Genomic DNA, 27,753 nt, shown 5'->3' with positions numbered 1-27,753 from the left:
TAAATGAAATAAACATTTGAAATATATGAGTTTGTATGTAATGTATGAATATAATATACAAGTTTCACTTTTTAAATGGAATTACTGAAATCAATCTACTTTTTCATGATATTCTAATTTTATGACCAGCACCTGTATTGTTAGGGACATCCAGTATTCAGATAGTGACTAGTTATATTTTATTTTTAGGCAACATTAATTAGAACAGTCACTAAGAATGATATATTTACAAAGGTTGGATATTTTGAACATCGTAACAGTTTGATGGGATGCCACACAAACCGATAAAATTATTAGAACTAGCAGCAACTGTATTGTAGCTATATTATTTATTTTATTGAGATATTTAAAATGATTATTTTTAGATGCAGAGACTGAACTTGTAGATGTCTGAAGGTGAAAGAATAACGTGGATTGGAAGAATAACATTTAGAAATGATAAAATTATCTTTTGACTAGACAAGTTATCTGCAATATATATTCATTCTAGCCGTTTACTGTAGTTTAAATAGGACAGACATGGTAAACTTATTTTGCTTTACACAGTTTGTTGTGGAGAGTTTTAAATGTTTTACTAATGGGCATTATGGTATTTGAAATGTTTTTAATTGTAATACTGAGCAGTTAAAGTGACATTTTGACAAGAAGGAATGCTGATATTTATTATTGCCTCAGGCCAAAAGGCAGCCGCAAATGAGCTTTTTGTGTGTGTGTATCATAAACCACTGGACAAATTTTATTGAAACTCTCATCAAGTATTCATTGGACGTTCGTACACAAATGATGATCAATTGGAGTCAGCACGATTCAAGATGGCTGCCGCAGCCAACCGACTTTACAGAACACAGACTTAGCTGTATCTCAGTCGATTATACAGACATTAACCTTAACCTTGGTGTGGTAGTAGCTGAGACTGATTCTAATGAACCAAGCAGGAAATAATCAAGTTCGACCAAAACGATTAAAACGTCACCCTTTCTCAATAAAACATGACCTTTGGCATTAAATGCAGCGGCTAATATGCATTTCTCCAAGGCAATGCCGCTTTAATTGAAAAAGAAGATAAGCGTAGAATCGTGCTGTTAATTATATGGCAAAACGGCCTGCCATACAAGTTGTCCACGTCAGTAGCTAACAGGGAAGTAGCTAACGAGGTTAGCCGGAGGAGCACCATGAGCGCATGAAACTTTGACATTTCGACAGGTTAGTAACAATTTGCTCAATGAACATGAAGCTAGAACCTGGAGACGGACCCGCGTGTTGCAGCTGCGGGGCTGATTGACGCCGCGCGCGCGCCACACGCACGCGGTCCTATCCCGTGTGTGTGTATTGATATATATATGTATAACTGGCTTTAGCTTCATTGTGGCGCGGCGCGTGCGACACCCGGACACGCGGCGGGCGTTAAAGCGACTCGCTGACCGAACTGGGGGGGCGGGGGTTGGGTGGAGGGGTGTCGGCGGGGCACGCAAGCCGAGTTTAGCTCAATTTACAAAAAAATAGATAAATAAAATAAAATGTCCGCTGTGCCGCCATGCAGCGTCCAGACATAATTAGCAAGGAGGGACACATAAACAATGGTTTGGGAGCCAGGAATGGCTGCAGTTGTTTTCGTTCCTATTTAATTAGTGCTCGCAGGTTGCAATTATTCAGAAACACTTGATTGAGTAGCTCCTCCGCTCAGTGAATGAACGTCTTCCTGTTCACCCTGTCACTGTAATGAAGCTGTAATAAAATAAGCGTCTGTCCAGGTTTTCATAACACAATAAACGACCACCTGTGCTCCTCACCAGGTCTGAAATGACGTAATTAGTCCCTTAGTTATAGATGTCCAACCAGTGATGGCATTCTGAGAGCTCCATTATAAAATCCTCCCAGTGGTTTGGGGGATATTTTGCTAACAGGCAGACCTGGTCCACTCCAGCAGGTGGCGCTACAGTCACAGGCGAGGACCCCCTTGCTCAGTGTGTTGCGCTCAGAGTAGGTTCTGAGAATGACTCTCAGCGACCCCCCCTCACCGAGTCGCAGCCTTAATAGCCTTGTTTTGTGTTTCCCTGCCCCGGCAGTTTGCTGCGACGGCCATCTTGAATGGGATTGGCTCTGAGGCGAATCAGCTGTAGACGTGCCCGCAGCGATTCCTGTCTAAAAAGTTTCATTACCGCTCCTCCAGTGAGCCGTGAGATATTTTGCTAACAGACAGACGGCAGCAAAGTTTTACCCGTGTCTTTGCACTCAGAATACGTGTTGGGGATGACTCTCTGCTACTACCACACCAAACATTTAGCTGAAAGTCTTCAAAATTGACAAGAAGCGGAGCCCTTTCTTGTGTTTGCTGAAGCGGCCATCTTGAATTGGATTGACTCTAGTACAGCCAGTGATTCCTCTCTGAGAGCTTCATTAAGCTCCATTTCAGTGGTTTGTGAGATATTTTGCTAACGTGGCAGATAAAATGAACACGGACGAAAACAATGAGGAGATCTTGCAGCACCCAGGAGCTGCTGGTCCAGGGCTTCAACAAATGAAGTTGTGTCACACTTTTCTAAAAATAAAAATCTGACATTTTAGCTGTTTGCTGCTCTGAAGCGATCAGTGGGGTCAGGTCTTCCAGTGCTCAAAAAAAAGAAAAAAAACAAGAACTGCCTTTTAAATTCCTGAGGCCTCAGCTAAACGTCAGAGTTCATGACAGTACGATCAGAAGAAGTCTGGGCTGCGTTCTTTGGGGAAATGAGACAAAAGAAGAGCCTTCTGGCCTTAACGCACCTCATCGTGTCTGGAGAGAACTGAACCTGGCACATACGCCTCAGCAAGTTCTCCAGCACGGCGGTGGAGGTGTGATGATTTGGGCTCAAGAAGCTGAACAATTAAAAAAAAAAACGGCCTACACTCCATAAATTCACCATCAGATTTATTCATGAAACCCAAGTCATCAGTTGTTCGTCGTCCAGTCTAACAACAAGCTGTGCGATCATTTGCGAGTTCGTACCCTACGTTTCTGACATGGCGGAGGCGGTGTCATGGTGCGGGCAGGGTCTGCTGCATCCGGGCGAGGCTGGCTTCATGCATTTGATGAAACGGTTGAGTCTTATTCTGCCGGGGAAACATCAGAGCATCTTTCCGTTGGACCGATTAGGAGCAGAAACAGCGAGACTGGAAGCACAGGAGCTACTCTGAGACAGGATGTCTGAAGATCTGCTACACTGAAATCCTAACTTTAACGCAGCAGACCGGCACAAGTTCACCGAGTTGAAGGTGGCTTTAAACAAAGGTTTGCTTAAGTCGGCCGCTCTTTTATTTTTGCATCGTTTCCTTCTGTAGAACAATAAATAATAACCAATCACCGAGCCCGACTGTCTCATCCCTTTAATCGGCTCTCCTGTTTATCTTTTAGGGATTTTTATATATATATATATATATATATTTTTTTGAAAGTGGTTAAAGCGGGGAACGCAGAAAGCTTTCTACCTCCACTGTGTAATAGCTCATTACAAAAACAGTACAGATGCATAATGCTGGGAAGAAAGGAGGGGAAAAAAAATTGCAGTTCACAAATGCCAAACCACTTTTGAAGTAATTTAGTAACGGTGTCACAGAGTACTTTGTCCACCAGAAAGCACACGGGCGATTTTTCAACTATGAAATTTCTTCCCCTGACTGCATCGTGGTCACAATAGAAGAAAGAAAGAAACTAATTTGTGTCTAGGTTGTTATGTATTTGAATATTTAAGAGATACTTTATTTTTAACTGGTGATAAATTCTACTTTAATAGTTAACCTTGCTTGCAGTCTGATTATTTTAGACTTCATCCCAACTAGATGTGGTAAATACACTGAGTGAAAACTGGCACTGTAAAATACAGAATGGTGCTTGTTACCACGTGGCACTGTTTATGCACTGATCACGTTTTCCTTTTGTGCTGCGAAAATATTTATTATTGCATCGTTTTTTTGCCTTTTATCGAGTAATCTTACCCTATATGCTAGAAGGCAAAAATCACAAATTAGTCAGAAATGGTTTTACGGTTCGTTTAGTTAGTGTCCTGTTTCGAAGGCCTGAAAGGAAAACAAACAAAGAGATGATGGAAAATAAGCAGGTTCTTCTGAAACTGATTGAACTGGTTTTAGTCAGGCTTAACTCATCGAAAATATACTGTTGTGACAACTTTATTTATTTAGGACAATTAAAAAAAAGTGTTACATTTTCTACTGGGAGGTGAAGGAATCTCCTGTTTTATTGTCGCCCGCCGCCAAAGGTCATGACGTTTTTGCCTGTATGTGCGCTCGCTTGTCTGTAGAGTTAGCAAAATATCTCATGGACGGCTGAACGGATTTTGATGAAACACAGAAAGTAATTATTGGATGGACGTCGACAACCGATTAACGTTTGGAGCCAACCTAATTCAACATGGCCACCCCAGCTAATAGACGTTAGCCAACAGAAAAATGGCTCCAATTCGGTCAGTTTTACAGATACTGAGCTAAAACCTGGTGTGGTAGTAGCTGAGAGTCATTAACAACACATACTCTTGAGCGTTACATCCCGTGATACATGGGATCGAACATAATGTCATTTAGGTTCTGACCAAAATGGCCTCTAATCCTTAATTTTTATCATAAGATGACCTCAGTCTAAAACTCTGGCATGAAAGGTGGGCGATATGCATTCCTTCAAGGACCTCTAGGCCTTTAATTTATGTCTAAAGGCTTACTGTAGCTGCAAGCTTTAATTAACCTATAACTTTGTGCAGGTCAACCTAAATAAAGACATTTATGTCTGCAGAAGCAGAAAAAAGCAGAAATAAAGCACTGAATGGCTGGATTCGTAGAAAGGCTGGTTCAGGAGTATGGTGCACACTGAACTCATTTTGTGTCTTCTATTGAAAAAAGCAAATAAAAACAAAAACTATCTGCTTATTCTTCCAGTTACTGGATTTTTGACTCCTTTACACTTGGTCATTTTTTAATTCACCTGTAATTTATGTCCAGTTCCTGTTCTTTTTTTAATTAATAACACAATCACTGCAGAATGTTCTATTCAAAATGATAATAAATTTCTCACTCACTCATCAGCACAACCCTGTTTATCCTGTCAGTTCATCCAATGTTGTCTGATTATTTCAGTGTCTAAAATGGACGTTTCTCCTGTTTGTACCTTCAGAAGGGCAGGATGGGCAGGCAGAGGAAGAGGGTGGTGACGGGTGACGCAGCTCCGCTTTCAAGGAAGGACGACAAGCCCCCTGTGTTCCAGCGCCAGAGCAAGAAAAAGAAAATAGACGTCGGGAAGGTGTTCATCAACATCTCCATCGGGCTCTGCGTTTTCAGCCTCGTCTGGTTCTTTTACGCCATCTACATGCGGTCCAGCCTGGCCAAGCGGGTGGTCACTCCACACCCGTCGCCTCGGGTCTTGGACGCCAACAGCAGCAGCGCCAAGGTTTCCCCAGACAGGTTCTGGGGCTCGTACCGGCCTCAGGTCTACTTCGGCATGAAAACCAGGAGTCCCCAGTCGCTTGTGACAGGTAGATTGTCAGATTCAAGATAAATACTTTTATCGTAGAGCGGTTAAAGGAAAAAATCTACTTTTAAAATGTACCAATCAGCTACATTATAGTTCACTAAGACGAAGAAAACTTTTACTGGCTGCAGCAGGTTCTAGCTATTGACAAGAACTTCCACCCCCTACACTAGAACTTAACTCACTTCACTGTAGTTGGTCTATAAAAAGACAATTTTAGTCAGTGGGTGAGAAAAGATAATTAAATGAAACTGGATTTATATCAGTGATGATTGAAGCTGGAGCCGGGTTTAGAGATCTGGTCTTCAGGTGGCTTAATGTCAAAGTTAATGTGAATATTGTTAAACTCATATCTGTGTCTCAGGACTAGATGTTAATAACATTAGACGGTGGTCAACAACTTTAAAGACCTCATTTAGAGCTCATTAATCTGGTTTGTCACCAGTTAAAACTTGTTTTCAACTGATTGTAACTTTTTTAATGTGAAGGTCCCAAACTTTTTTACTGGCTTTTGTGGTATTTCTTTGAAATAAGCAGTGCAGCTGCTTTACCATATTTGGGTAAAAAGCTTGGTTTGTTCCCTGAGGCTCTGGATGTGTGATGGATCTCATTCCCCTTTTATTTCCGTGTCTTTTTCTAGGTATGATGTGGATGCGTCAGTTTTCGGACTTGGACATGAATCTGAGGCACACTTGCGAGCAGGGGGATCATTTGCAGAGCTACGGCTGGCTCACGCATGACGGCCTCACCTTCGGCGTTCAAGAAATCCGAGACGGCGACTTTACGCTGACGACGGAGTTCGTTAAAAGGCTCGGCGGGGATCACGGAGGAGACTGGACCTGGAGGATCACAGCCAAGCAGCACGTGAGTTGTAGCCGTGCTCGCCGTCATTACGCCACGTGCACGTCGTCCTCTCACAAGACGAAAGTGCTGTTTCGTTTTAGCCTTTTACTTACTTTCCCCGTCTTTCCTCACCAGAGCTCTGCTCCCCAGCCACCGGTCATTTCCCTGATGTTTTACGCGGCAGCGGACATGCAGGGCTCGCTGCAGACTTACGTGGAGGAGAGAAACCGCCTCGCTTCCATCACCGGTTTCTCAGAAGACCTCGGGAACTTTAAGATCACCTTCAGAAAACCTGTTACTGGGGAGTCATCCAGCACCAAGTATTCCAGGTAGATGCACGAACGTGGAGGCGTGTGAGACTAGAGACACGCAGAATAAACAACCTTTACACGAAGGAACGCGTATCGCATGTCAAAGTTTTAAACAAAAATCCTGTGTGACCTGTTAGTGCTCAGACTATGTGATGGGGATGACTCTCAGCTACTACCACACCATATTTTAGCTCAATATCTGTAAAATTACCATTGTTGTGTTTGCTAAGGCTGATCAGCTGTCGGCCAGCTGGAATTGGTCTGACTCCAGAAGTTATTTTGTTGCGGGTGCAAATCTAATAAATATTTACTGAGAGTTTTATTCAAATCCATCCAGTGTTACTTTAGATATTGTGCTAACAGATTATTTATCTTACATATTCTTTGAATAAGTCCAAACATGAAAATCTGTTGATGTTTTCTGAATAGTTTATTCTTGCTCCAACCTAGATAACTACTGGATGAGAAAACAAAAAAACAAGAAAATAAAAATCACTAGATGGCAGCAGAAGGAAATTTCAGCATTTGTTTTGGCCCAAGTGTCTAAACACAGGGATGTTTCTAAATAGTGTAACTTCTGTAAAGACAAAGTAAACCTGAATATTTGCTTGACGGTTATTAGATGAGTAGATGTTGTTAATAAGTGAAGGTTTCTGTTCATCTACAGAGCAACCAGTTTTTATTATTGTCCTTATAACTGAGTGGCTCAGGACTATCTGAGCTCAGAGTTAGTAACATTTATATGCAGCGTCAAAGTTTCTGCTGTTTCTCTGTGGTTTATTTGTTGGGGAAAGGTCATTTAAGTGTGCCGAGCTCCTTATTACAACTTGCTCTTGAAGTTTTGTGCGTTAGCTACTGATGAACTGATTCTGAAAGCACAAAACATTTACCGCTAGTTCTTTTTTTTTTGTTTGTTTCAGTTACAACTACCTCCAGACTGTCTCTCCTGGCTTGGAGAAGCTGACTGACATTGTGAAGCTCAGTCTGAACCGCAAGTTTGTCTTCAGCCCCCCCTCCGCCGAGAAGAGGAATTACGTAGGTCTCGACACCTACAAGCCTCCTCACCACCAAAACCAGCAGAAACCCGCCGACCCAAGGAAGGAAAGCGACTTTGTGGTCCACCAGGTGACCGTGCAGCTGCCATTCCAGATTGAAGTTCTGTTCGAGTCGGGAAGCTTCTACAATCGGCCCAACCAGCTGGTGGGCTCCGTCATGACCGAGGAGCTGGAGAGGAGGAAAGCTGAGTTCAACGCCAAGTTTGAGAAGATCTTTGGGCTGGAGAGCAAAGGTTTTAACCAGGCACAAATTAAATTCGCCAAAGCGGCACTCAGCAACATGTTGGGTGGAATGGGTTACTTCTATGGCCAGTCAGTGGTGCAGTCGGTCTACAACGAATACCCGCTCCTGTACCCTGAAGGGGCTTTATTCACCGCTGTCCCGTCACGCTCCTTTTTCCCCAGGGGCTTCCTCTGGGATGAGGGCTTTCACCAACTCCTGCTGAGTAAATGGGATCCCCAGGTGACGAGGGAGACCGTGGCCCACTGGGTGGACCTAATGAACATAGAGGGCTGGATCCCTCGCGAGCAGATCCTCGGAGACGAGGCTCTCAGTAAAGTTCCTGCTGAGTTTGTCGTTCAGCGGAACGAGAACGCAAACCCACCGACTCTCTTCCTGGCTCTTCAGGAACTTGTTGAACAGCTCACTTCTAACCCAGATGAGGCAGGAACTCGGCAGACCTTGCCGTTCCTCCGAAGGCTTTACCCCAGGCTGAAAACCTGGTTCGAATGGTACAACACCACGCAGAGAGGGCCCCTGCCCAATTCCTACCGTTGGCGTGGACGTGACAAGGACACCGATCTGTTCCTTAATCCCAAAACGTTAACCTCGGGACTGGACGACTACCCTCGGGCCTCACACCCCTCAGCAGACGAGCGGCACGTGGATTTACACTGCTGGATGGCCTTGTCCTCGGGCATCATGGCCAGCATAGCTAAACTTCTAGGTGAGCCCCACGAGGACTACAAACACCTACACCAGGTTCTGAGCGACAACAACCTGCTCACTGAGCTCCACTGGTCAGACCAACACGGTGCTTTCTGTGACTATGGCAACCACACAAAAGCTGTGTCCCTGCAGAGGGAGAAGGTGTACGTACCTCCAGGACAACCGCGTCACCAGTTCCCCGTGGCACGCCTGGTGCGCTCTGTCCGCAGGGCCCCCAAGCTGCAGTACGTCAACGCTTTGGGCTACGTTAGCTTGTTCCCCTTCTTACTGCGAATCCTGGAACCGGACTCACCCAAACTGGAGCACATCTTTAAAGATATAAAAGACCCCAGCAAGCTGTGGACTCCCTACGGCCTGCGCTCCCTCTCCAAGTCAGATCCTCTCTATATGCAGCGAAATACAGAACACGACCCCCCCTACTGGAGGGGGCCGATATGGATAAACATCAACTACTTGGCGGTGAGAGCCCTCCACCACTACAGCACCACAAAAGGACCATACCAGGAGAAGGCAGCTATTCTTTACCAGGAACTCAGGACTAACATTATCAATAATGTAAATAAGCAGTATGTTGAAACGGGGTACGTCTGGGAACAGTACAGTGACAGCACTGGCAAGGGTCAAGGGTGCCATCCGTTCACCGGCTGGTCTGCGCTGACGGTATTAATGATGGCTGAGCATTACTGATGCTGTGCTGCAGACACAGGCCATCATTTATACGCACAGTATTCAGGTAACATCGACTGTTAGGATGCAGAAATATATTCGGACAAGAAACAGGACGAGAAATTTGTCATCATCACATTTGTTCATCGACCGTTTAAATAAAAATCACAGTTTTTTACACATCTAGGTGCAGCTGCCCTGTCTGTCTAAACGGTGCAGGATACTGCCTAGTGCTGCAGTTAAACCATGTTTTATATATATAAAACTAAAGAAGTGACATCTTTCCTCATCTGCACCTTTGCCATTTCTCACTTGAATGTCGAACAGAGACGGACGTGTATGTTTCTTTATACTGTAGACCAACCTGGCTAAAGGAAAACTAAATCGGTTTCAGACTTAGTATAAGTCCGTTTTGAAAGGTTACCATGTTGTGTTTGGGGAAGTTATTCAGGTTGTGCTTCGCTGACTAAGTCAGAGCCATTATCTGTAATTGTGCCATTTTCTAAATACTCGATCAGTTCTTTGATTTTTCTGTCTCAGTTGTTTCATTTAAGCAGTCTTTTGAAAAAACAAAAAAGGTTTTCATTGTCTTGCTTAACATTTCTAAAATTACCGTTTCTAAAAGTGAATATTTTGTGTACGGGGTGGTTTTGTTCGGCAAGGAATACAACTAACATTTGACTTGTTTTGCCAAAAACAATAAAAAATTTAAATACATTTTTTTTGTCAAACTGCACTTTTATTGCTGATTCACCTGAGAATGTAAGCATATTGTTTATTGAATCTTGAGCTTTGACTTTAAAATCATTCGTAGTTGTAGAAAAAAAGGGCTTAGTGGTGTTGTTTTAGTAATATTATTTAGTAGAATTCGCACAACTTGACCTATTAAACTTGCGGTTCCCAAACTTTTCAGCTTCCGACCCATAAATTAATAGTGACAAAAGGTGTGTGACCTCATCTTTTAGCTGATAAATATCCCAAAATACTAATGAGCCTAATAAACAAGGGCAGGATGACAACACAAAGAGTCCTAACATCCATTATGCTGTCTTTTTTAATCAATTAATGACTTGTGTTTCAAATCTCAGCAACAATTATGGTGCAAATATATCATAAAAAAAGGTTTTTAATTGTAAGTTGATATCTGAAGATTATCTAAGGACCCCTATTTGGTGTTGGGTGACCCACATTGGGGTCCCGACCCCAACTTTGGGAATCACTGTATTAGACTATGAGCCCTAATACAGATTAAAGTTTATATTATAGCTTTGAAATGTTTCTTTGATTTCACCACATGAAGTCATAATAAAACTCCTTCAGTTTTAAGTTCTGATGGTCATCTAATGTTTTTTAATAGCAAATAAAAATAAAGTCATCATCAGTTTCCAGAGTCATGTAAATATAGCGAACTGCGAAAGACAGAACTAGAGATAAGTGTTGAAGAAATGAATCCCAAAACATTTAAGACCCAAACTCTACGGGTCTCAGTCCTTCAGTCTACGTGGCTCAAATTATGTACAGTAGGTCATGAAACGGGGCAGGAATCTCAAGACACATCAACAAATCTACAACCTAAAAACCTAGCATTCCTTGAAGAAAAGCACATCACCAGCTGCCTTTAATGCCAAAGTTTCAAACTGAGATCATATGACAAGAATAGATGGAATAATAGCTGTTTGGCTCGAACAGAATGATAATAGAGCACTATCTCCCTTCGAGATGTGCTGGGGATCATTCTCAGCTACTACCTCCTCAGATCTGAATTTAACATGTGTATGTTTGACAAAGCTACATCCATTTTTTGTGTTGGCTGATATCAATTAGACGTGACAGCCGTCTTGAATTGTGCTGACTCTAAAAGTTAATCAGTTGTACATCCAATGATTACTTTCTGAGAATTTCATTAAAAATCATCCAGGCGCTAATAAATCAAGGACTTGAGATAAAATTAAGAATTAAGGAACTGGCAGTCATTTGGTAGGTAGGTTTTCATTGTGTGCTCATTTTTGATTTCACTACAATCTCGGATTAGTGAAGCTCATCACAGATGAAGTTAACTTGTTTAAAGCTCAGTAGTTAGTAGTGTTATATGTTTGCTGTCTAAAGGTATGCAGCTCTCAGCTAGTGTCTATTTGTCAGTCAGGATATTTGAACATCAGTGTCGTCAAAGAATGTTGTTTGGATTTCCTAGTTGTATTATTTCCCCCGTAATCCCTTTTTTCTTAGCTAACTGAAAGTATATAAATAACATCTTTTTTTTATCCTTTCTGTACGAGACAGATGTAATCATTTCAGTCAATAAAAGCAGCTTCAACTCTGTGACCTTAAGCCTAACAGCCTGATCATTTTTTTTTCCTTTTTCAAACGGCACATTTGAAGGCCTCTCTCTGGCTGACGTCATTTTTTTTTTTCTTTATTTTTTTTTTTCCTTTTTCTTCTTTTTTTTTTTTTTGCACGGTTTCCATGGAGCACAGTTGTTGTGAGGGCCTGGTGCTTAATTACCCCACATCAAAAGGCATGGAGTACATTGATGGCAAATTCTTTTCACTCCTTGACATGTGCTGGCATACATTCACACGCCGCGGTGCACAGTGGCAATGTTCCTATTAAAGCCTCGCCGCCATAATATAAAACACTGATCCTGAGAGCACACTGATACTGCCGGCGCTCAGTGTGTGGACATGACCGCCGGGTTCCAGCCTCTAGACTTTTATGAATCCTTTGAATGGGCTAGATGTGCAGTTGTATGGTTGAAAGCTTAGCATGGTGCTGTAAGGTTGCACGGCTAAAAATAGCCCCTCTATCAGTTATCAGAACAGCAAGTAGGCTGTGAAGCTGCACATTGGTGCTTTTGCCAAATGTCTTACAATTTACAGTACGGCTTCTCTGTGCACGATAACTGCAGATGGTGCAGCTAATAAATCCAGCATTTAGTGGAGGTTTGCTGTCGGGAATGGATTGCCAAAAGCCCGTGCAGGTCATCGGACACTCTTTGACCCGCTGACCCGTTAGCGCAGAGAGGGACTTTGGGAGATTTTGGATGCAGTTGAGCCACGTTTTGCCGGATTTCTCGTTCCTCCGTGCAACTCTGTTGCATTTATGTCTTTGAAGAGTGCAGACAATTTGTGTGACTAAAGCACTCACTGCGCAATCCATCTCCATCACCCAAGACCCTTTTTTCACAGCGAGATGGGATAATAGCCAAACAGCATCAGAGCTAACTAATGTGACTGCATAATAAACAGATGAGTCAGTGTTCATTTGCATGTCATGTCATCCTATCCCAACCTCATCAGAACTTGTGTACGCCTAATGTTTTGTGATTGCCTGCTACAGGTAATATGACTGCTTGGTGGTGTGGATGTGGACTGAGTTCACTTCAGAACTGAAATCTTTCTTCTATTATTATTATTTTTTTAAATCCTTTAAATCATTTTAGATTTGCAGAGTAATTATAAAGTTGTCCAATAGTGGCCCTCCCTGTCCACAGCACTGACTCGTGTAATGAGTGTAATTACTGGGAAGGTGTTCTAGAGGGAGCTAATTAATAAGGCATTTGTGAGCGAAAAAGTGGATTTTTTTTTTTTCCAGTACAGCTTAGCTATCATTTTACTTACAATGGAGAGCTACTTAGAACTAAAGCAGTATAAGTGGATAATTATGCTAATGGCTCAATTAGGATTTAAGATATGTTGGCAGGCTGTATTTCGACACGATCACTGTTCGGGGCTTTACGCAATTACAGGGGCTCTCGTGCAGACATATGTGGGCTTGTAAATGTTCATTTTTTTTCTTTCTGTCTTTCTTTTTTTTTGTTCTAAGGACACATGATAATATGTGTTTGCAAGTGTTTTCTGCTCTGACACAACTTTTGGCCTCCTGGACAAACAATCCAGCCGTCTGTGTGCAAACCTCGAGTCATGGGTCACTTTTGTTTGGGGAAACTCCAGCGTTAACCCCGCTGACCTCGCAGGACAGTGGATCCGTCTCACGCTCCTCTATACGTAGAATACAGTCACCAGGAGCGGCGCGATCCGCACTGTACTAATTGCTGCTTATACTCTGTGCCTTCGTGTAAAATTTGCCTCGAGGATCCAGCATCTGTACGCGCTTGCCTTTGCCCCCCCCCCCCCATCCCCTTGGAAGCTCACTGTGTAGTACTAAACTCGCCTCAGCCAACATAGGTCTGTGTATGTTATGTAAGGCCCACTATAAATAGGTTCACCCGGGATCTTTTGTCTTTACCTGATTCGCTCTTAGCCCAACAGTTTTTATTTCTGGAGAGAGCTGTGGAAGCCAGTGCAATGTAGAGCCGGCCGTTTCCATAGTTACTTTTGTTAGCTGCGAGCTCTTAACATTCTTCATCTGTTTCCTCACATGTCTGCCGTTGGCTTATTTGTTTGAGTCTTGTTTGTAGTTGCGTGTCTGCGTAATGAGTGGATCTGTGCATCGGTTAAAGCAGCGATGGAAACAAGGCTTTCTAATTAATGACATATCTTTTCATGGACCTCGTGGTGTTACTAGATGAGAGAAGGAGCAACAAATAGAAATCAGTGTGGGTGCAGATGAGTCAGAGACCAGAATATGCAGACCTATTAACTTCTGCTGGTCAGAAGTACATGCAATTAGTCCAATGTTGTGTGATAATGAATTTGCGTGTAAAGCTTCAGTCTAAATGGGTGGGATTGTTGATGCATTTGTTAAAGTAAATGGCCCAGATAATTGTACTTTGAGCCTTTGCTGTAAGCTTACATGGGTTTTCAGAGATTGAAAAAAAGTTGTACAGATGTGAAAACTAAAACAAACAAACAAAAAAAACATGACATGCCGGGGTTCATTTTGTTAAAAAAAAAAAATCTCAAAATGTGCGAGCAGTTAGATAACAGCAGGTGCAGGAGTTGGACTGAGCCCAGGATTTGGACTGTCAGAGAGCTGCAAGCATAGATGCAACGGTGAAGAGGGCAAGGTGGGAGCCATGTGAGTGCAATGTGTGTGTGTGTGTGTGTGTGTGTGTGTGTAAGAGTCTGGGGGCTTGGTTAAAGAAACACTGGGGGCATTCCACAATCACGACCGGAGAGCAGAATCTGATTCTCACTCATCCGCTGTTGTAGAACCAAAGTGTTCAGGCGGCTGGGGACCAAAGTGGGCGAGAGAGAAAGTATTTTTGGATCACACGGGAAACCTGCTGCACCAACAGCAGCAGCAGCAGCAGCAGCATCGGGGCCTGGTACCGGGCTTCCCTAACCCACTCCCACTCTTAGAGGAAGGGCGATGCTCCTTCAATAGAAGAACCACGCTTCCGCTGCTTTTATTTTTCTGAATTTTTTTTTTCTCCCTTTCAATTGCCCAGTGTTTGAATGATGATGCAGTATAAATAACTGTGCAGGGCCCTACATGACAGAGAGAAAAAGAGAGAAAGAGAGAAAAAGAGGGAGAGAGAGAATAACGAACTTGGCAGCTGAGGCGAGTAGCTTGTATTTATAGAAAGTCGTGTTTCCGGCAGAGGTTTCTGCGCTTTTAGCAATCCATTTCTGTGGTGTCTTACAGGCCTTGTTGCATTCAGGTCTATAGATTGAAGATGTTCCCTTATTTAATGCCTCGGGGGGGAGACAATTTGACTGTGAGACGTGTCAGAATGTGATTTGGGGGAGGCAGATGGATTTCTCCGGCTCTGTTGAGGCCTGGTTTCAGTAGGATTGATCCAGAAAAAAAAGATACTTTACAAGACATTAGTCAGGAGTACAACACAGAGCTGGAGGCTAGATGTATATATGAGCGCTATGTGATATACAGTATATTCCTGTCATCACTTTTTAGCAACCTGTGCTGCTTTTCAATTTTTTTTAATTCTCATGTAAATCTAGTTTGGTATTTTGTGTATAATTTCCTCAGATGTTGGCTGGTTGTTGGTGGGTTTGAGGGGATTTATAATTATTTGAAACAACATCAACATCCTCTGCATATCTCCTGGTATGGATCGGGTTCTTCTAATGTTTACTCTCAAACAGTGTGGGCTGCAAAAGTTGGTCGACAGGATGCCAGGGAATGGAAATATTCAAGTCTGACTGCACAGCCAGTTCGTTTTGAAGTGACAAATGAGTAGATTCTGACAGGTTCCTGATCGGTCCTGGGTTTCAAATAGGTTAAGACTGAAAGAAATGAAGCACGCTGAAGCTACACGGCCAGTTTGAAAGTTACATGAATGAGAAGCTGCTGGCCACTGATTTTCACTGTTGAGCTTCCAAAGAATTTCCCATATTATTCACTTGGTCAAGTTTACGATCTCCACGGTCTGCATCAAATTTGGACTGGTTCAAACCAGTTTCTCACGTGGTCTTTGAAGTGAATGTTCAGCAGTCGTTCAACAAATTCATCACTCTTGGTGAATTTGCAACCCCAGCTTGTCACCTGTAGCTGGGCACCAGAGAGTCCCAGGCAACTTGAGTCCTGGTTCCTGGCTCTCTCCAGCTGGTGTCAGCTTTGGTGACTCTAGGATGAATCCAGTGCAATAACCCATCGGACATGGTCAGGTCCTGGAGCAGGTAGTTGTAAAAGTTCCCCTTCATCTTCCAGCCTCAATTGTAACCTTCTCTGTTGCATCAGCCAGGGGTGGACCCACCACTTTGGTCCCCTTCTTCTGCGCTTCTGCATCCTCCTGCTGATGGGAGCAATGGCCAGCTGGTGAGGGCACCATGTATCAAAGCTTCATTGTTCATGTTAGATTATTACCTTCAGAGGATTTTTTTCTTCAACAGTGGTTGAAGACTGACAACCGAGCACAAGAATCAGCTCATATTTATACCCTGAGACACAGGATACAAATATGAGCGTGGGAAGTGTTCAGCAATCACACAGTTTGCCCTAGGATTCCTTAATGGTCCCTCAGTGATCTCCGTTGGGCACAGCTGGGGTCTCGGAGGTCTCACTTGGTTACTCAGTGGCCAGTGTTGGTAGCATGGTGACCTCTCAGTGGTCTCTGTAGGGAGACACGGTTCCTGTTAGTCTCTCAAATAATGTTCAAGGTCACAATTGAATGTTTGATCCTCCAACAAATGCACAAGGAAATCTACAGGACTCCCACAGAAGCAACTTTTTTAGCAAGATTTGGAGAGATCAGGACAGTTTTTGGTCACTCTGTGGTTCCCCAGTCGACTTTGTTTTGTAGAATAGGACCCTAACTAGTTTAAATAAAAACACAAAGTAAAAAAACAACAACAACACAATTACAAAGTGTGTTTTAGTGCAAAGGCAACAAAGTGTTTGGACAAAATTTGCTTTAATAAATTGATTCAGACTCCATTCAGCTTTGGTCTCTAAATAAAACCTAAACTAAGAAGTAAAGTCTTGATTTTATATTCAACATATACTTAAGTCAACAAGTTCTGCATTTTGTTTTAAATCCACACAGTAAAGCATGTTTGTCCTAAAGTATGCATCAGCTTTGTTTTACACAACATATGTTTTTATCTTTAAAGCCACATTTATTTATGTATGTATTTTATCACTGATCATGTTTTTATTGGGTCAGTTTAGCAAGACACTCCTGAGGTTCTCTGTAGTTTTAATTTATCGTCATTTGAGCAGAAGATACAGCTCTAATAAAAGCAGTTATCCAAAACTAACAAAATTATAAGTCCAAATCAAAAATAAAAAAACCTTCCCTGTGATCTCACAGGACTGTCTCTTCTTACTGCCTCTTCAGCTCTATCCGGCATCCACCTTCAAGAAAAAATAAAAAAATAAAAAAACTCCCACTGTCTGCCCAGAAGTGAACCTGAAGAAACCGTGGTCAGTGGGTTACATGCGCAGGGTAATGAAACGGATTTACCTTTTATTTGCGCCACAAAGATTCTCACCTCAGTTTCAAAAGAAGAAATTTCTGAAGACGTTTGGGTTTGTCAAATAACTCTGAAAAGCTGTGCCTTCAGTGAAATCTAATTCCTGCCTCGTGAAATCCACAGATACATCCGAGCAAACACATCACCTGCATATTAAAGCAAAGTTTCATTTTCTTTCCAGAACCAACACCTCATTTGACGTCAATATCTTGCCAAAACACGGAAGCGACTTGACGTTTTCTCTCAACCCACCAAGCTTCTTCTTCTTCTTCTTTTCTCCTTTTCTTTGAGGAGCGTTTTGTCTCACAATTCTTAAATGCGAGGGACTAAAACAAAAGCTGTCATTTAACTTCCACAGGTACGGCGTTAGCCTGGCTCTATAATGTCAGTAAGTGCGAACATTACGTAAATCCATTACTTAGTCCCTGCGCTGTGGCATTTCATGGAGGAGAGAGGTTAGGCACACTGTAGTTATCATAACAGCATCCCATGATCTGAACTCTGTGTGATCAGATTGGTTTTAATAGACTCTGGATTACTCGGAGGCAGTTCCTCAAAGCTAAACATCTCTGGGGCTAGAATTAGAGTGCAAGGCTGGGGTGAAAACGATTTTTTCCGGAGAATGTCACCGCTGCAATGAAAAGAGCTTATATGCTATTATCATAGCTTGCCTTAAAAAGATGACAGAGAAGCAACTTAGAGATCCTTTGATGCATTTTCCACTGCTTCAGTATTACTGGAAATAGCATAAAATTAGAGTAGTCTAGTCTATGAGCAGCCTGTTTATTATGTCTAATAATCTTTTTGCATTTATGCTGCAGGAGACACTGAATCTTTTATTCCACCTAGCCCACAATCTGTTTGACTTTCAGCAGATCTTAAAGCCCTCGCTGACACTACAGGTATGAAGGAAGTAAAATTCCGAGTTCTTTTGCCTTTTACTTTTTTTTCCCCCCCAGTAGTTATCACTTGTGATCATCTTGTTACCCGTTTCACATTTACTGTCAGAGCACACTTTTTCTTTCTTTTCTTATCCTTTTCAATCATTTTTAGGCCTGATGTCGTTCAAAAAGACACGCTTGTAGAAACTTGAAGGAATTTATTGCTCACCCTCAAAACAATCAAAAGATACAAAAGACACACCTTTAGACAGGAGAGAAATCTGATCATTAAACCCTTTGGAAAGCGACTTTACTTTTGACTGAGGTTCTGAAGTTACTGCAAGCAATCTGTCTTTATTTTTACTGAAAACAAAAAAAAACAAAAACATGCTGAAGGGAGAAATGAATGTTCAAACATTGGGCACCAATCAGCAAATCAAGGATACTGTAATTATATTTCCTCTCAGGAACGTTTTGATGATCAAATATTTTCTGATCATCACGTTTGGACAGAGCCTGAAGTAGTAAACAAGATTATGTGTATTTAAAAACACAAAATGATAATAAGTACAGATCACTTGGAATTGAATCATTAAAATGTGTGTCAGTTAAAAGTCTTTGTGTGTAAAAACCAAATACACTCAGATTACATTTCAATAAACACAGCTCTACTGCTGCAGCACAAAAAGCTGTTGTGTCTGAGTTGTACAGAAATGTGTAGTTTGTTTGCATTGTTTGAGCAGGAATTATTCAGTTTTTGCAAGAGGTTATAGTTTTTGTAGATCCTCAAAAAAAACGGAAGTTTTAACTTGTATGTACCTATACCACTGTGAACAGAAACATCAAAAACAGCAAACAGTACAAAATAAATGGGTTCAACAATAACTACCTCCTTAAACATGTCTAACAATGTTTCAAAGAACCAAATAAAATAAAATTGTAATGAATGTGTGGTTTTTTTTTTTTGAGGAGTGTTTTTTTCATCTTTGTGGAGCTGACACAGTAGTTACAGAGTCAAATAATAAAAAAAGGTTCTTGGTTCTAACCTTGCTGTGTGCCGAGGCTTTCTCTGACAGACAGGGTCACTTAAATTTGTCCAAGGCGCAAACATCAACCTTACCGTTTATCACATGGTGTACTTCTCCTTTCACCCAAAGATTTCACTCAGTCTCAGAAAAACAACAACAACAAAAAAAAACAAACAATTGTTAATCATATTTCTTGCCCCAGTTGTGATGGAAGCAGCCCTCAGATTGTTACTAGTATCAAAGAAGATGCTGTATACACACATAATATATAATTCAAGTCTGAATATGACTTTATTAACAACAAAAATAACCACTATAACACGCAGAGATACCAGTTCAGCATATATTTCTTGACTGTATTATTTCATGATTATATAAGATTGTAGCATTGGAGCTTTATTTTAATTATGCAAGGTGGAGATAATTTTATCAGCTATATTTAAAACATAGATTCAAAAAAACTTAATTGTTGCAAAATTTTGAACAAATTATTTATGTCATTTTCTGAAACATATTCACAGTAGTTTGCAAAATGCATCCATTTTGCCCAAGAATCTGAGCAGAAGTTTGGGAACTTCAAATTGAACAACACATCGAATGTTGCTTCAGAAAATTGAACATTAGCCCCTCTCACAATATCCACAGGTGTTCCCCAGGGATCTATTTTAGGCCCATTTTATTTTCTATTTTCAGTGAATGCGTTTGAACACAGATTAAATCCAGACAAAAACATATTTATATGCTGATGACCATCATTTAAATAGTGATTTATTATCACTGAAGTGTTTTAGTTTCTATAAATGTCCCTGTCCCTGTGTTTACCCTTTGCTTCATTTTGCATTGTACTCATACCATCTTTCTATAATTCATGATCATCCTGTACTGAAACATTTACATTTTTGCTGAGTTTCGACCAAGACTGGAAGAAAAGAAGCTGGATGTCAACGGAACATTGCTGGTTAAAGAAACGACAAATAGAGATACATAAAAGAAATATAGGTGCTTAGTTTGGTTTTTTGAAGCTTGAACATTGGCTCTGAAAACAAACGTACCTCTCAGTCTATACAGCTCCTTTTTCTGTTGTGATAACAGGACCCCTTTGGCCTTTCTCCTGTAAAGATAACTGTTCCACAGGATGAAAGCAGAACTCTTGTGTCAGTTTTGTACCTGTGACTATAATTTCTATTGGTCTATAGTGTGATTGGATTGATTTAATGCAGAATATTGCAACTGAGCTGAGTTCAAAACGACAGGAGACATTCAGTGTGGAGTAAAAAGAAAAGGGTTTGTGTCCTGCTGGTTCATGTGTGATTACAAGGCTGAATGCAGCACCTTCGCTATCCGTGGTCCTGAACCTCCAGCTGGCGCAAGAGGTCTGCCGCAGACGGCAGCATCCTATGAAAGAGTATCGACTTTTTGTAATAGGAAGTGTGACCACGGAGTGCACCCGGCAACAGATGCGAAATAGAAGAAAAAAAAGTGCTTTGGGAGTTGAAATGTCATGTGAACAGTTGGGTTCAACCACTGAACACCTCAGGGGTGTTATCGACTCCCTTCCATGCTTTTAAAGGCCATGGGTTCATTCAGACTGGGCTTTGGCAGTCACTCTCCCCGGTCGTGAAAACCACCGCAATTTCCAGCAGCACCTTGAGAGGAAATAGAATTTGTGAAAATAAATTTAAGCTGCAGATTGACTGGAAGAGTGCTGAAAAAACACCCAGACCTCACAAGTCGGCAAATACAAAACTGTCAGGACAGAAACTAAACTCCAGATTATTCCTAAATGTGTCTTTTGACATAAAGTATTTGCACTTTATTTGGCGCTTACTCAATACTCAGGGATATACCAGAATTTACCAGCAGGTTGAGGTTTCCTATATACAGTTAACACGCTTTAGTTTGTTTGGTTTTGTGTTCTCATTTTTAGCTTGCTTTATTAAATTTGCTCTATTTATTGTTCAAATGTCATTGAATCATACAGATAACATCATCCTTTAGGTGACAGATTTTAGACTAAACATAAACCTGTACATTTTCAGTGATATTGTTTTAGTAGTCTGTTGATTTCATGTATGGTATTTTAATGCTATTAGTTACCCTATAGACCAGGGGTAGCTATCTATCCAGCCATCCAGCCATTCATCTATTTTTTAAATTTAGTTAAATAAAGGTTTGTAACACAGCTAGTATGACTGGCCAAAATTGCCTGTTGTTTTTTTACTTAAAAAAATGATGTAGTACTGTTAGTGAATTATTCTCTGAACTAAGGTTGTTCAAAGAGCTATCTACAGCAGGTGAAATATTAATTATTCTTCACCATCGAACAGAACCCTACTTCAACAGATCCGAACTATATAGCTTTAAGTTATTTATTTTTATTAAAAAACATCAAATGCCAGATGGGCTTTATCCAAGGGCCACTTGGACCCTGTGTGTGTGTGTGCTATCACCCAGAAGGTTTTTGTTATGTTTAGTTTACAGTTTGTAAAATACTAGCTGTCTAAAATATTGTAGGATTAAAATGAAACTGTAAAGCCTTATTTTAAAGCTGATTTAAATTATTTGAAGATGATTTAGAGCAACTATTTTGACAACTAGTCATGTCTGGACTTGAAAAATTTCAGACTGCTTGCCTTTATACATATAGTACTTCTAATTCTGTGGCTCTAATGGTGACATTTAATACTCTTTTCAGTGATCACTTATGGCAGTGATTCCAAAAGTTGACATATAGACAACCGTGTTGGATGTGAAACGATAAGTTGGGAGTCTTTAGACAATCAAAAAACAAAAAAAGAAAAAAGAAGTATATATATATATATATATATATATATATATATATGTGTGTGTGTGTGTGTGTGTGTGTGTGTGTATGTATGTATAAGCTGTGTCTAAAGCTCACAATTTCGGCACAAATGGAATATACTATAACAGTAGCGGTATAGAGGATATGCCACATCTTCTGTAGCAACCATCCAGCCCATTATCAGTTCACAGTTCAAAAGCCTGCCTCTCTGGTTGTATGGGGGTACATTAGTACCAATGACATGGGCAGCTTACACATTTGGAAAAGCACCATCAATGTAGAAAAGTATACAAAGGTTTTAAAACAACATATGCTCCCATCCAGCAAATATATCCAGGAAAGAAGATCCAGGACTGTTGAACAGCTAGAATCACACAAGAATGGGACAACATTTCCCTCTAAAACCTCCAGCAGCTGCTCTCCTCAGTTCCTCAATGTTTACAGACTGCTGTTAAAAGAAGAGGAGATGCTTCACAGTGGGAAACATGACCCTGTCTCAACTGTACCTTTTTGTTCCAAATAATACTACAATTACTTCTTTTGAACATTTGATATGTTTACTATTTTATGTTGTTATATCGTTTTTATAAAAATGGGTTTTGACATTTGCAGATGTGTTAATTATATTTTTTCACTGCGTTCCAAATTTTTGGGCACAGTGTACCTCCACTATAGATGAGCAGTTCTAGCAGAAGCCCTCATCTGAAATCCGGTGCGTTAAACGAGGGATGACCTAAAACATGCGGGGGTCAGGGGGACAAACTCGAATAATACACCGTAACGAGTTCTATCTGAAATGACGAACCTTTTTCTGTGTAGAGTCGCGCTGCATGGCCGCCACTTGTTGCAACGTCAGACTCCATCTTTCTCTCTCTCACTCTCTCTCCCCTGCTCGGGAGGAGGGAGGATCTTGCAGGGAGGGAGAGGGGGACTCCGTCACATCCTCTGTCCACATATGGGCATGAAGTTTACACGCAGCGGGGAATCCTCTCACTGGAGCTGATGAATGGGGAGGAGGGTCCGACGGAGCTGCCAAAGTGTATAAAAGCAGAGAAAGGGGAAGTCGCTGAAATCCACAGCAAGCAAATACCTACAGAGGAGCGGAGACCGACAGGAATATACCTTTAATTGTCTTTTTTATATATTTTTGAAACTCATTTTCACTTTGGATCGTTTATTGAAAACAATAAAAAAGGGGTCTGACTGGACTAAAAAGAAAGCGGTCATTTGCATCACTTGTTTTCCATCTCTCCCTCCCCCCACCCCCCTCCTTTATTTTTATTATATTTTATTATTATTATTATTTTATTCTTCCCCGGGAGAGACGGACTTCTCAACAGCATCATTATGTTGAACAACATGGATTTGAACGCGAAAGATTCCTTTTACCCGCAGTTTGACAATTGCAACAGTTCCTCCTTGGCGATGGAGAACGGCGCGCGGAAAGAGAACCAGGAGGTGTACGTGGATGCAGCGGCGGCGGAGCGGGGGGTACCTGCCCAGTTTGGTCACGGTGAGTTTGCTTCTGTTTGATAAATCTGCACGCACGGATCATTTCAAGATGACAGGGAGAAAAAAATAGACTTAAAATCAAAGCTCCTGCGTCCAGATATCTGTTTATGTAACGCGGTGGTCGTGGCGCACGATGATAAAGTTGTCCTTCTTTTTTTCTTTTTCTTTCTTTTTTGCATATAATCCAACAGAAGGAGCACCCGCAACCCTAAAAACCGAGGCTTCCAACTCGGAATTTGCGTTTAACCCCTGCGAGTGCCCGAAGGACACCTACACCCCCTCCTCGCTCGCCTACTCGGGCAGTTTCTACGTTGAGGCATCTCAGGGAGCGCCCTGCAGCACGGAGACGCTCCTCAACATGATCACCGAGATCGTGGGCATCTCCACGCTGCCGCTCTCTGAGGCGCATCAGAACGGCTCCGCCAGCACCACCAGCACCAGCAGCAGCAGCACCCGGAGCAGCAGCAGCAACGACGCCAGCCGGGGAGCTTACCCGTCCCCTCATCCCGAGCCGCTGGAGAGCAGCGAGGGCGCAAAGAGGCCACCCCCTTACACCTGCTCCGGACCCCATCCTCCCGTGTACTCCCCGGACCAGACGTGCCCCACGTACACGGACGAGCAGCAACGGGAAGACCCGTCCACCTCCCAGCTCGGCTTCGGCTCCTCGCGGGCGCAGAAGAAGAGCGAGCCCAAGTCGGAGGCCGCGTCCTTCCCCGTGGTGGTCAAGAATGAGTTCGAGAGCAGCTGCTACGAGTGGGGGGCCTTCAGCAACAAGTCCGACTGTTTGGAGTCCACCTTCCACACGGAGACCTTCCCCATGTCCAACGACTTCCCCCCCGAGCAGCAGATGGATGTTAAGGAGCTTTTGGACACGTTCCCCGCGATCTGCCCCAACCCGGAGATGGAGTTTAAGGTGGAGGGGGGCATCAAGCAGGAGCCGTGTTTCTCTGACACCTGTTCTCAGAGCTACGCCACCTCACTGTATAACAATTACCTCCCACCACCACCACCCATGGGCCTCTCCTCGAACCTGAAACCCTTCCCCGATCCCCCACAGCAGCCGTCCAACCAGTGCGAGCCCCTATACACGTCCTTACCCAGCACCATAGACTCCATCCTCTACTCCTCCTTGCTGCCAGAGTCCTCCTTCCCACAAACTTACACCACCCGCGCGACGAAAGCCCCGCGGGCGAGGAAGAGTGCTGCCTCCTCCTCCTCTTCCTCCCACGGCCCGGCCAAGGAGAAGCCCTTCACCTGCCCCATGGAGAGCTGCGACCGCCGCTTCTCGCGCTCCGACGAGCTCAACCGGCACATCCGCATCCACACGGGCCACAAGCCCTTCCAGTGCCGCATCTGCCTGCGCAGCTTCAGCCGCAGCGACCACCTCACCACCCACACCAGGACTCACACGGGCGAGAAGCCGTTCTCCTGCGACGTGTGCGGCAAGAGGTTCGCGCGCAGCGACGAGAGGAAGCGGCACGGGCGCGTGCACCTGAAGCAGAAGGAGAAAATGGAGTTAAAGCCGCAGGGGAGCGCGGCGGGCGCGTGGCCCTTCAGTCTTCCCGAGGGGATTTGAAGACAGTTTGGGGGGCCCTGTTTTGGTGTTTCTTGGTGGTGGTGGGGTGGAGAGAGAGAGAGTGAGATGAGGAGATGACTACAAGTTCATGTCTGAGTTTTCAAGTCTGTGCCTCACATCAGAGGAGCAGAACGACGGAGAGAGGAGGAGGTGAAGGAGCTCTGCTGCGGCCTTCCAGCCTGTTGCTGTAAGACTTCCTGTAAGAGTCTGCAAACAGCTCAACAGTGACTCGCCGCTGTTGTTACTCTGAGTGGCTTTTGCATGACTTGCTGTTCATTCAGCACCTCTTCATGTGGACAGCTCCGACCTCCACCCGCCTCTGAGGAACGGGGAGGATTGCACTTAATATTTCCACTATAGATCCTTATTTTCTGCTTTTAGCACCCGTAGAGCAATGATTTTAACTGTTTACTCAAAATGCATGTTTATGTCAATGTTTTCTTTTCCTTTAAACTGGAATATAAACCACCCTCAGTTCCTTTCCTTTACTTCACAGTGAAGGTTTGAATGTAGGCGAACACATTTAATGGTTTTGACCATGGAAGCTGTTCATCCCTGATCAGTTTAGTGTTGATCTTCGTATCATTTTACTGTCAGTGTTTTTTTGTCATTGGTCTTTGTGTTGTGTTAACAATTGTTTGAATTATTACAGTTGTGAAAGATATATCATAAATGGGAAATAAATATATTTGTATCACTGTACTTCTTTGTATTTTTATAGAATAAGTGTATATTTTACAATTATTACTATTATTATTATTATACTCTAGCGTCCTTTCTATAAGGTGAAATGTATTCTCAATCATTTATAATGTCTTAATTTTTTTTTTTTTTGAGGGCTGTTGTTCAGTAACACAATATTTTCAATGTTTGATATTAGAACCATTTTGGCACGCCATCCCATCCCGATGAAAGCTGTTTCACTGATTTTGTTGATCTAGATTTTAAAAGGAATGTACTCTAGCTTTTCCACGAACAGAATATTTTGCTGTATGTACAGAATTGAGTTCAAACCGAGCTAGAAATGACTAGCAAATCACAAAAAACAACAACAAAACATTGCTTTTAAGTAATCAGGTAGCACACATTGCTGCAAGTTTCTGTAGATTTTACTTTGGAGATGAAAGAGTTTTTGACTTCTGGTACTTTTTTTTTTTTTTTTTTCTGGAGGTACTGTATGCTGAAATGTTCACTTTAGCAAAAAAAAATATATATAAAAAAAACAATAAATAAAAAAAATAAATAAAAATGTTGAGAGTTTGGTGAAATTGTCACCAACAGGGTACTGCAAAAAAGAAACACAGTAATTTAACTCGCCTTAAGTTATATTAACTGTTCAAGTAAGGATTTTGTACATAGACAGTTTCTACAATACATTAATATTGATGTTGTTATTTTTATCAAAGGTTTATGAATAAAATCAACATTTTCTGGAAGCTGTTGAGTTTCTTGTCTATGGCTCGGGGCAGAGAAAACAAAAAGAAACATTCAATCTGTCCCCCACCCCTCCACCTCTCATTCCAGCATTGAGATGAGTGTGTCATTCCCCAAAATACACATTTGATATCAGACCACCTGTGACTCCTCACTGTAGGCCTAACATTAGACATCACGGTTTCTGCTCTGTGACTCACAACCCTCAGACACGTTAAATTGAATCTCCTTGGCTTTAGAGGGGGAGATGAATGCCGGGATGGTTGGAGTGATCTTGTTCAGACCTCCCTGATGATCTGAGGCTCCTGGTTGATTCATTTCTTTGTGTCCTCTCATCAAATCTCTCCACTAGCATAGGAAGCAAGTATGAACAGCAGCAGCATCACTTCTTGATGGAACTAGAGAAATAGCAATTTTTTTGTGAAAATGCGGCGTGAATTCTGAGCGCTGAATGACTTTGATGAAAAAGCTGAAACTGAGTTGTAAAAGCTAAAAGAATTCCAACACTAGCTAAAAGCTAAGAGAAGCTAAATGTTAGCGAAAACCCTAAATGAGTAAAATGTTAGATAAAAGTATCAAGAGGCTATCTAGAAGCTAAAAGTGACAAAAGACTAGCTTAAAGTTAAACGTAACAAAAGGTTAACTGAAAACTAAATGCAGCAGACAAACACAGAGCCACTAGGCTGAAGCAGATTTCTAAAAGAACAATGTTTTTATAGGAATCTGAAATTTCTCAATGTATTTCAATAGGGGAATATATTCATAATTAAAGATTTATATTAAAATATAATAGTTAGGAAAAAACAAAAGTTATAGCACAAAGAATGCAGAAGTAGCTAGACTGCAAACAAAAATACAGAGAAATAAAAAACAGGGAAACAACAGCCTGACTGCTGACTCAGCACTCACACAATAAAATGATTTTTCTCTCTATTCAACAAGTAATGTATGTGACACTTTTTTCTTGCAAGGTCTAAATGGAAGCGATTTGGGATGAGTAGTTAAGGGGGAGGGGGTCCTGATTGTGCATATTTCTTTTTTTTTTTTCAGGATGCCAAGACCTCCCAATCTGTCACTGCAAAATCATGCAGGCACGTATTTGAGGGTCTCCACAGTGGTACGTAGGACATGCATGTGTCCATGACGCAGTCGGCTGGCAGAACACCGCACCGCTTGCCCACGGCAGTGCGTAAGTGCCTGAGCTGTCTTGTAGCTGACAAACATACTGTACCAGTGTGAACATGCAAGCTGCCACATGGAGCACTGTGAATAGTATGTACCCATCTTCTCCTGTCTATCATTCATCATCTCTTACAATAGCACGGGGCTCTGAGCGGCATCAGCG

At 42.1% G+C, this 27,753-nt stretch overlaps 2 protein-coding genes across 2 annotated transcripts; both read left to right on the top strand.

The window, feature by feature from the left end:
• Window positions 1–1,083: 1,083 nt before the first annotated feature.
• On the top strand, window positions 1,084–10,050 carry mogs (mannosyl-oligosaccharide glucosidase). Its single transcript, XM_017407948.3, has 5 exons — window positions 1,084–1,203; window positions 5,156–5,513; window positions 6,150–6,373; window positions 6,488–6,681; window positions 7,584–10,050. The coding sequence occupies exons 2-5, from the start codon at window positions 5,165–5,167 to the stop codon at window positions 9,352–9,354; spliced, it is 2,538 nt and encodes an 845-aa protein (XP_017263437.1). The 5' UTR covers window positions 1,084–1,203; window positions 5,156–5,164; the 3' UTR covers window positions 9,355–10,050.
• Window positions 10,051–22,974: 12,924 nt separating this feature from the next.
• On the top strand, window positions 22,975–26,132 carry LOC108237376 (early growth response protein 4). Its single transcript, XM_017418791.3, has 2 exons — window positions 22,975–23,399; window positions 23,590–26,132. The coding sequence occupies exons 1-2, from the start codon at window positions 23,234–23,236 to the stop codon at window positions 24,972–24,974; spliced, it is 1,551 nt and encodes a 516-aa protein (XP_017274280.1). The 5' UTR covers window positions 22,975–23,233; the 3' UTR covers window positions 24,975–26,132.
• Window positions 26,133–27,753: the final 1,621 nt, after the last annotated feature.

This window comes from Kryptolebias marmoratus, linkage group LG3 (assembly GCF_001649575.2).
Source record: "Kryptolebias marmoratus isolate JLee-2015 linkage group LG3, ASM164957v2, whole genome shotgun sequence".
NCBI lineage: Eukaryota > Metazoa > Chordata > Actinopteri > Cyprinodontiformes > Rivulidae > Kryptolebias > Kryptolebias marmoratus.
Note: the sequence above shows the minus strand (reverse complement) of the source record. Positions and strands in the feature narration are given on the sequence as shown.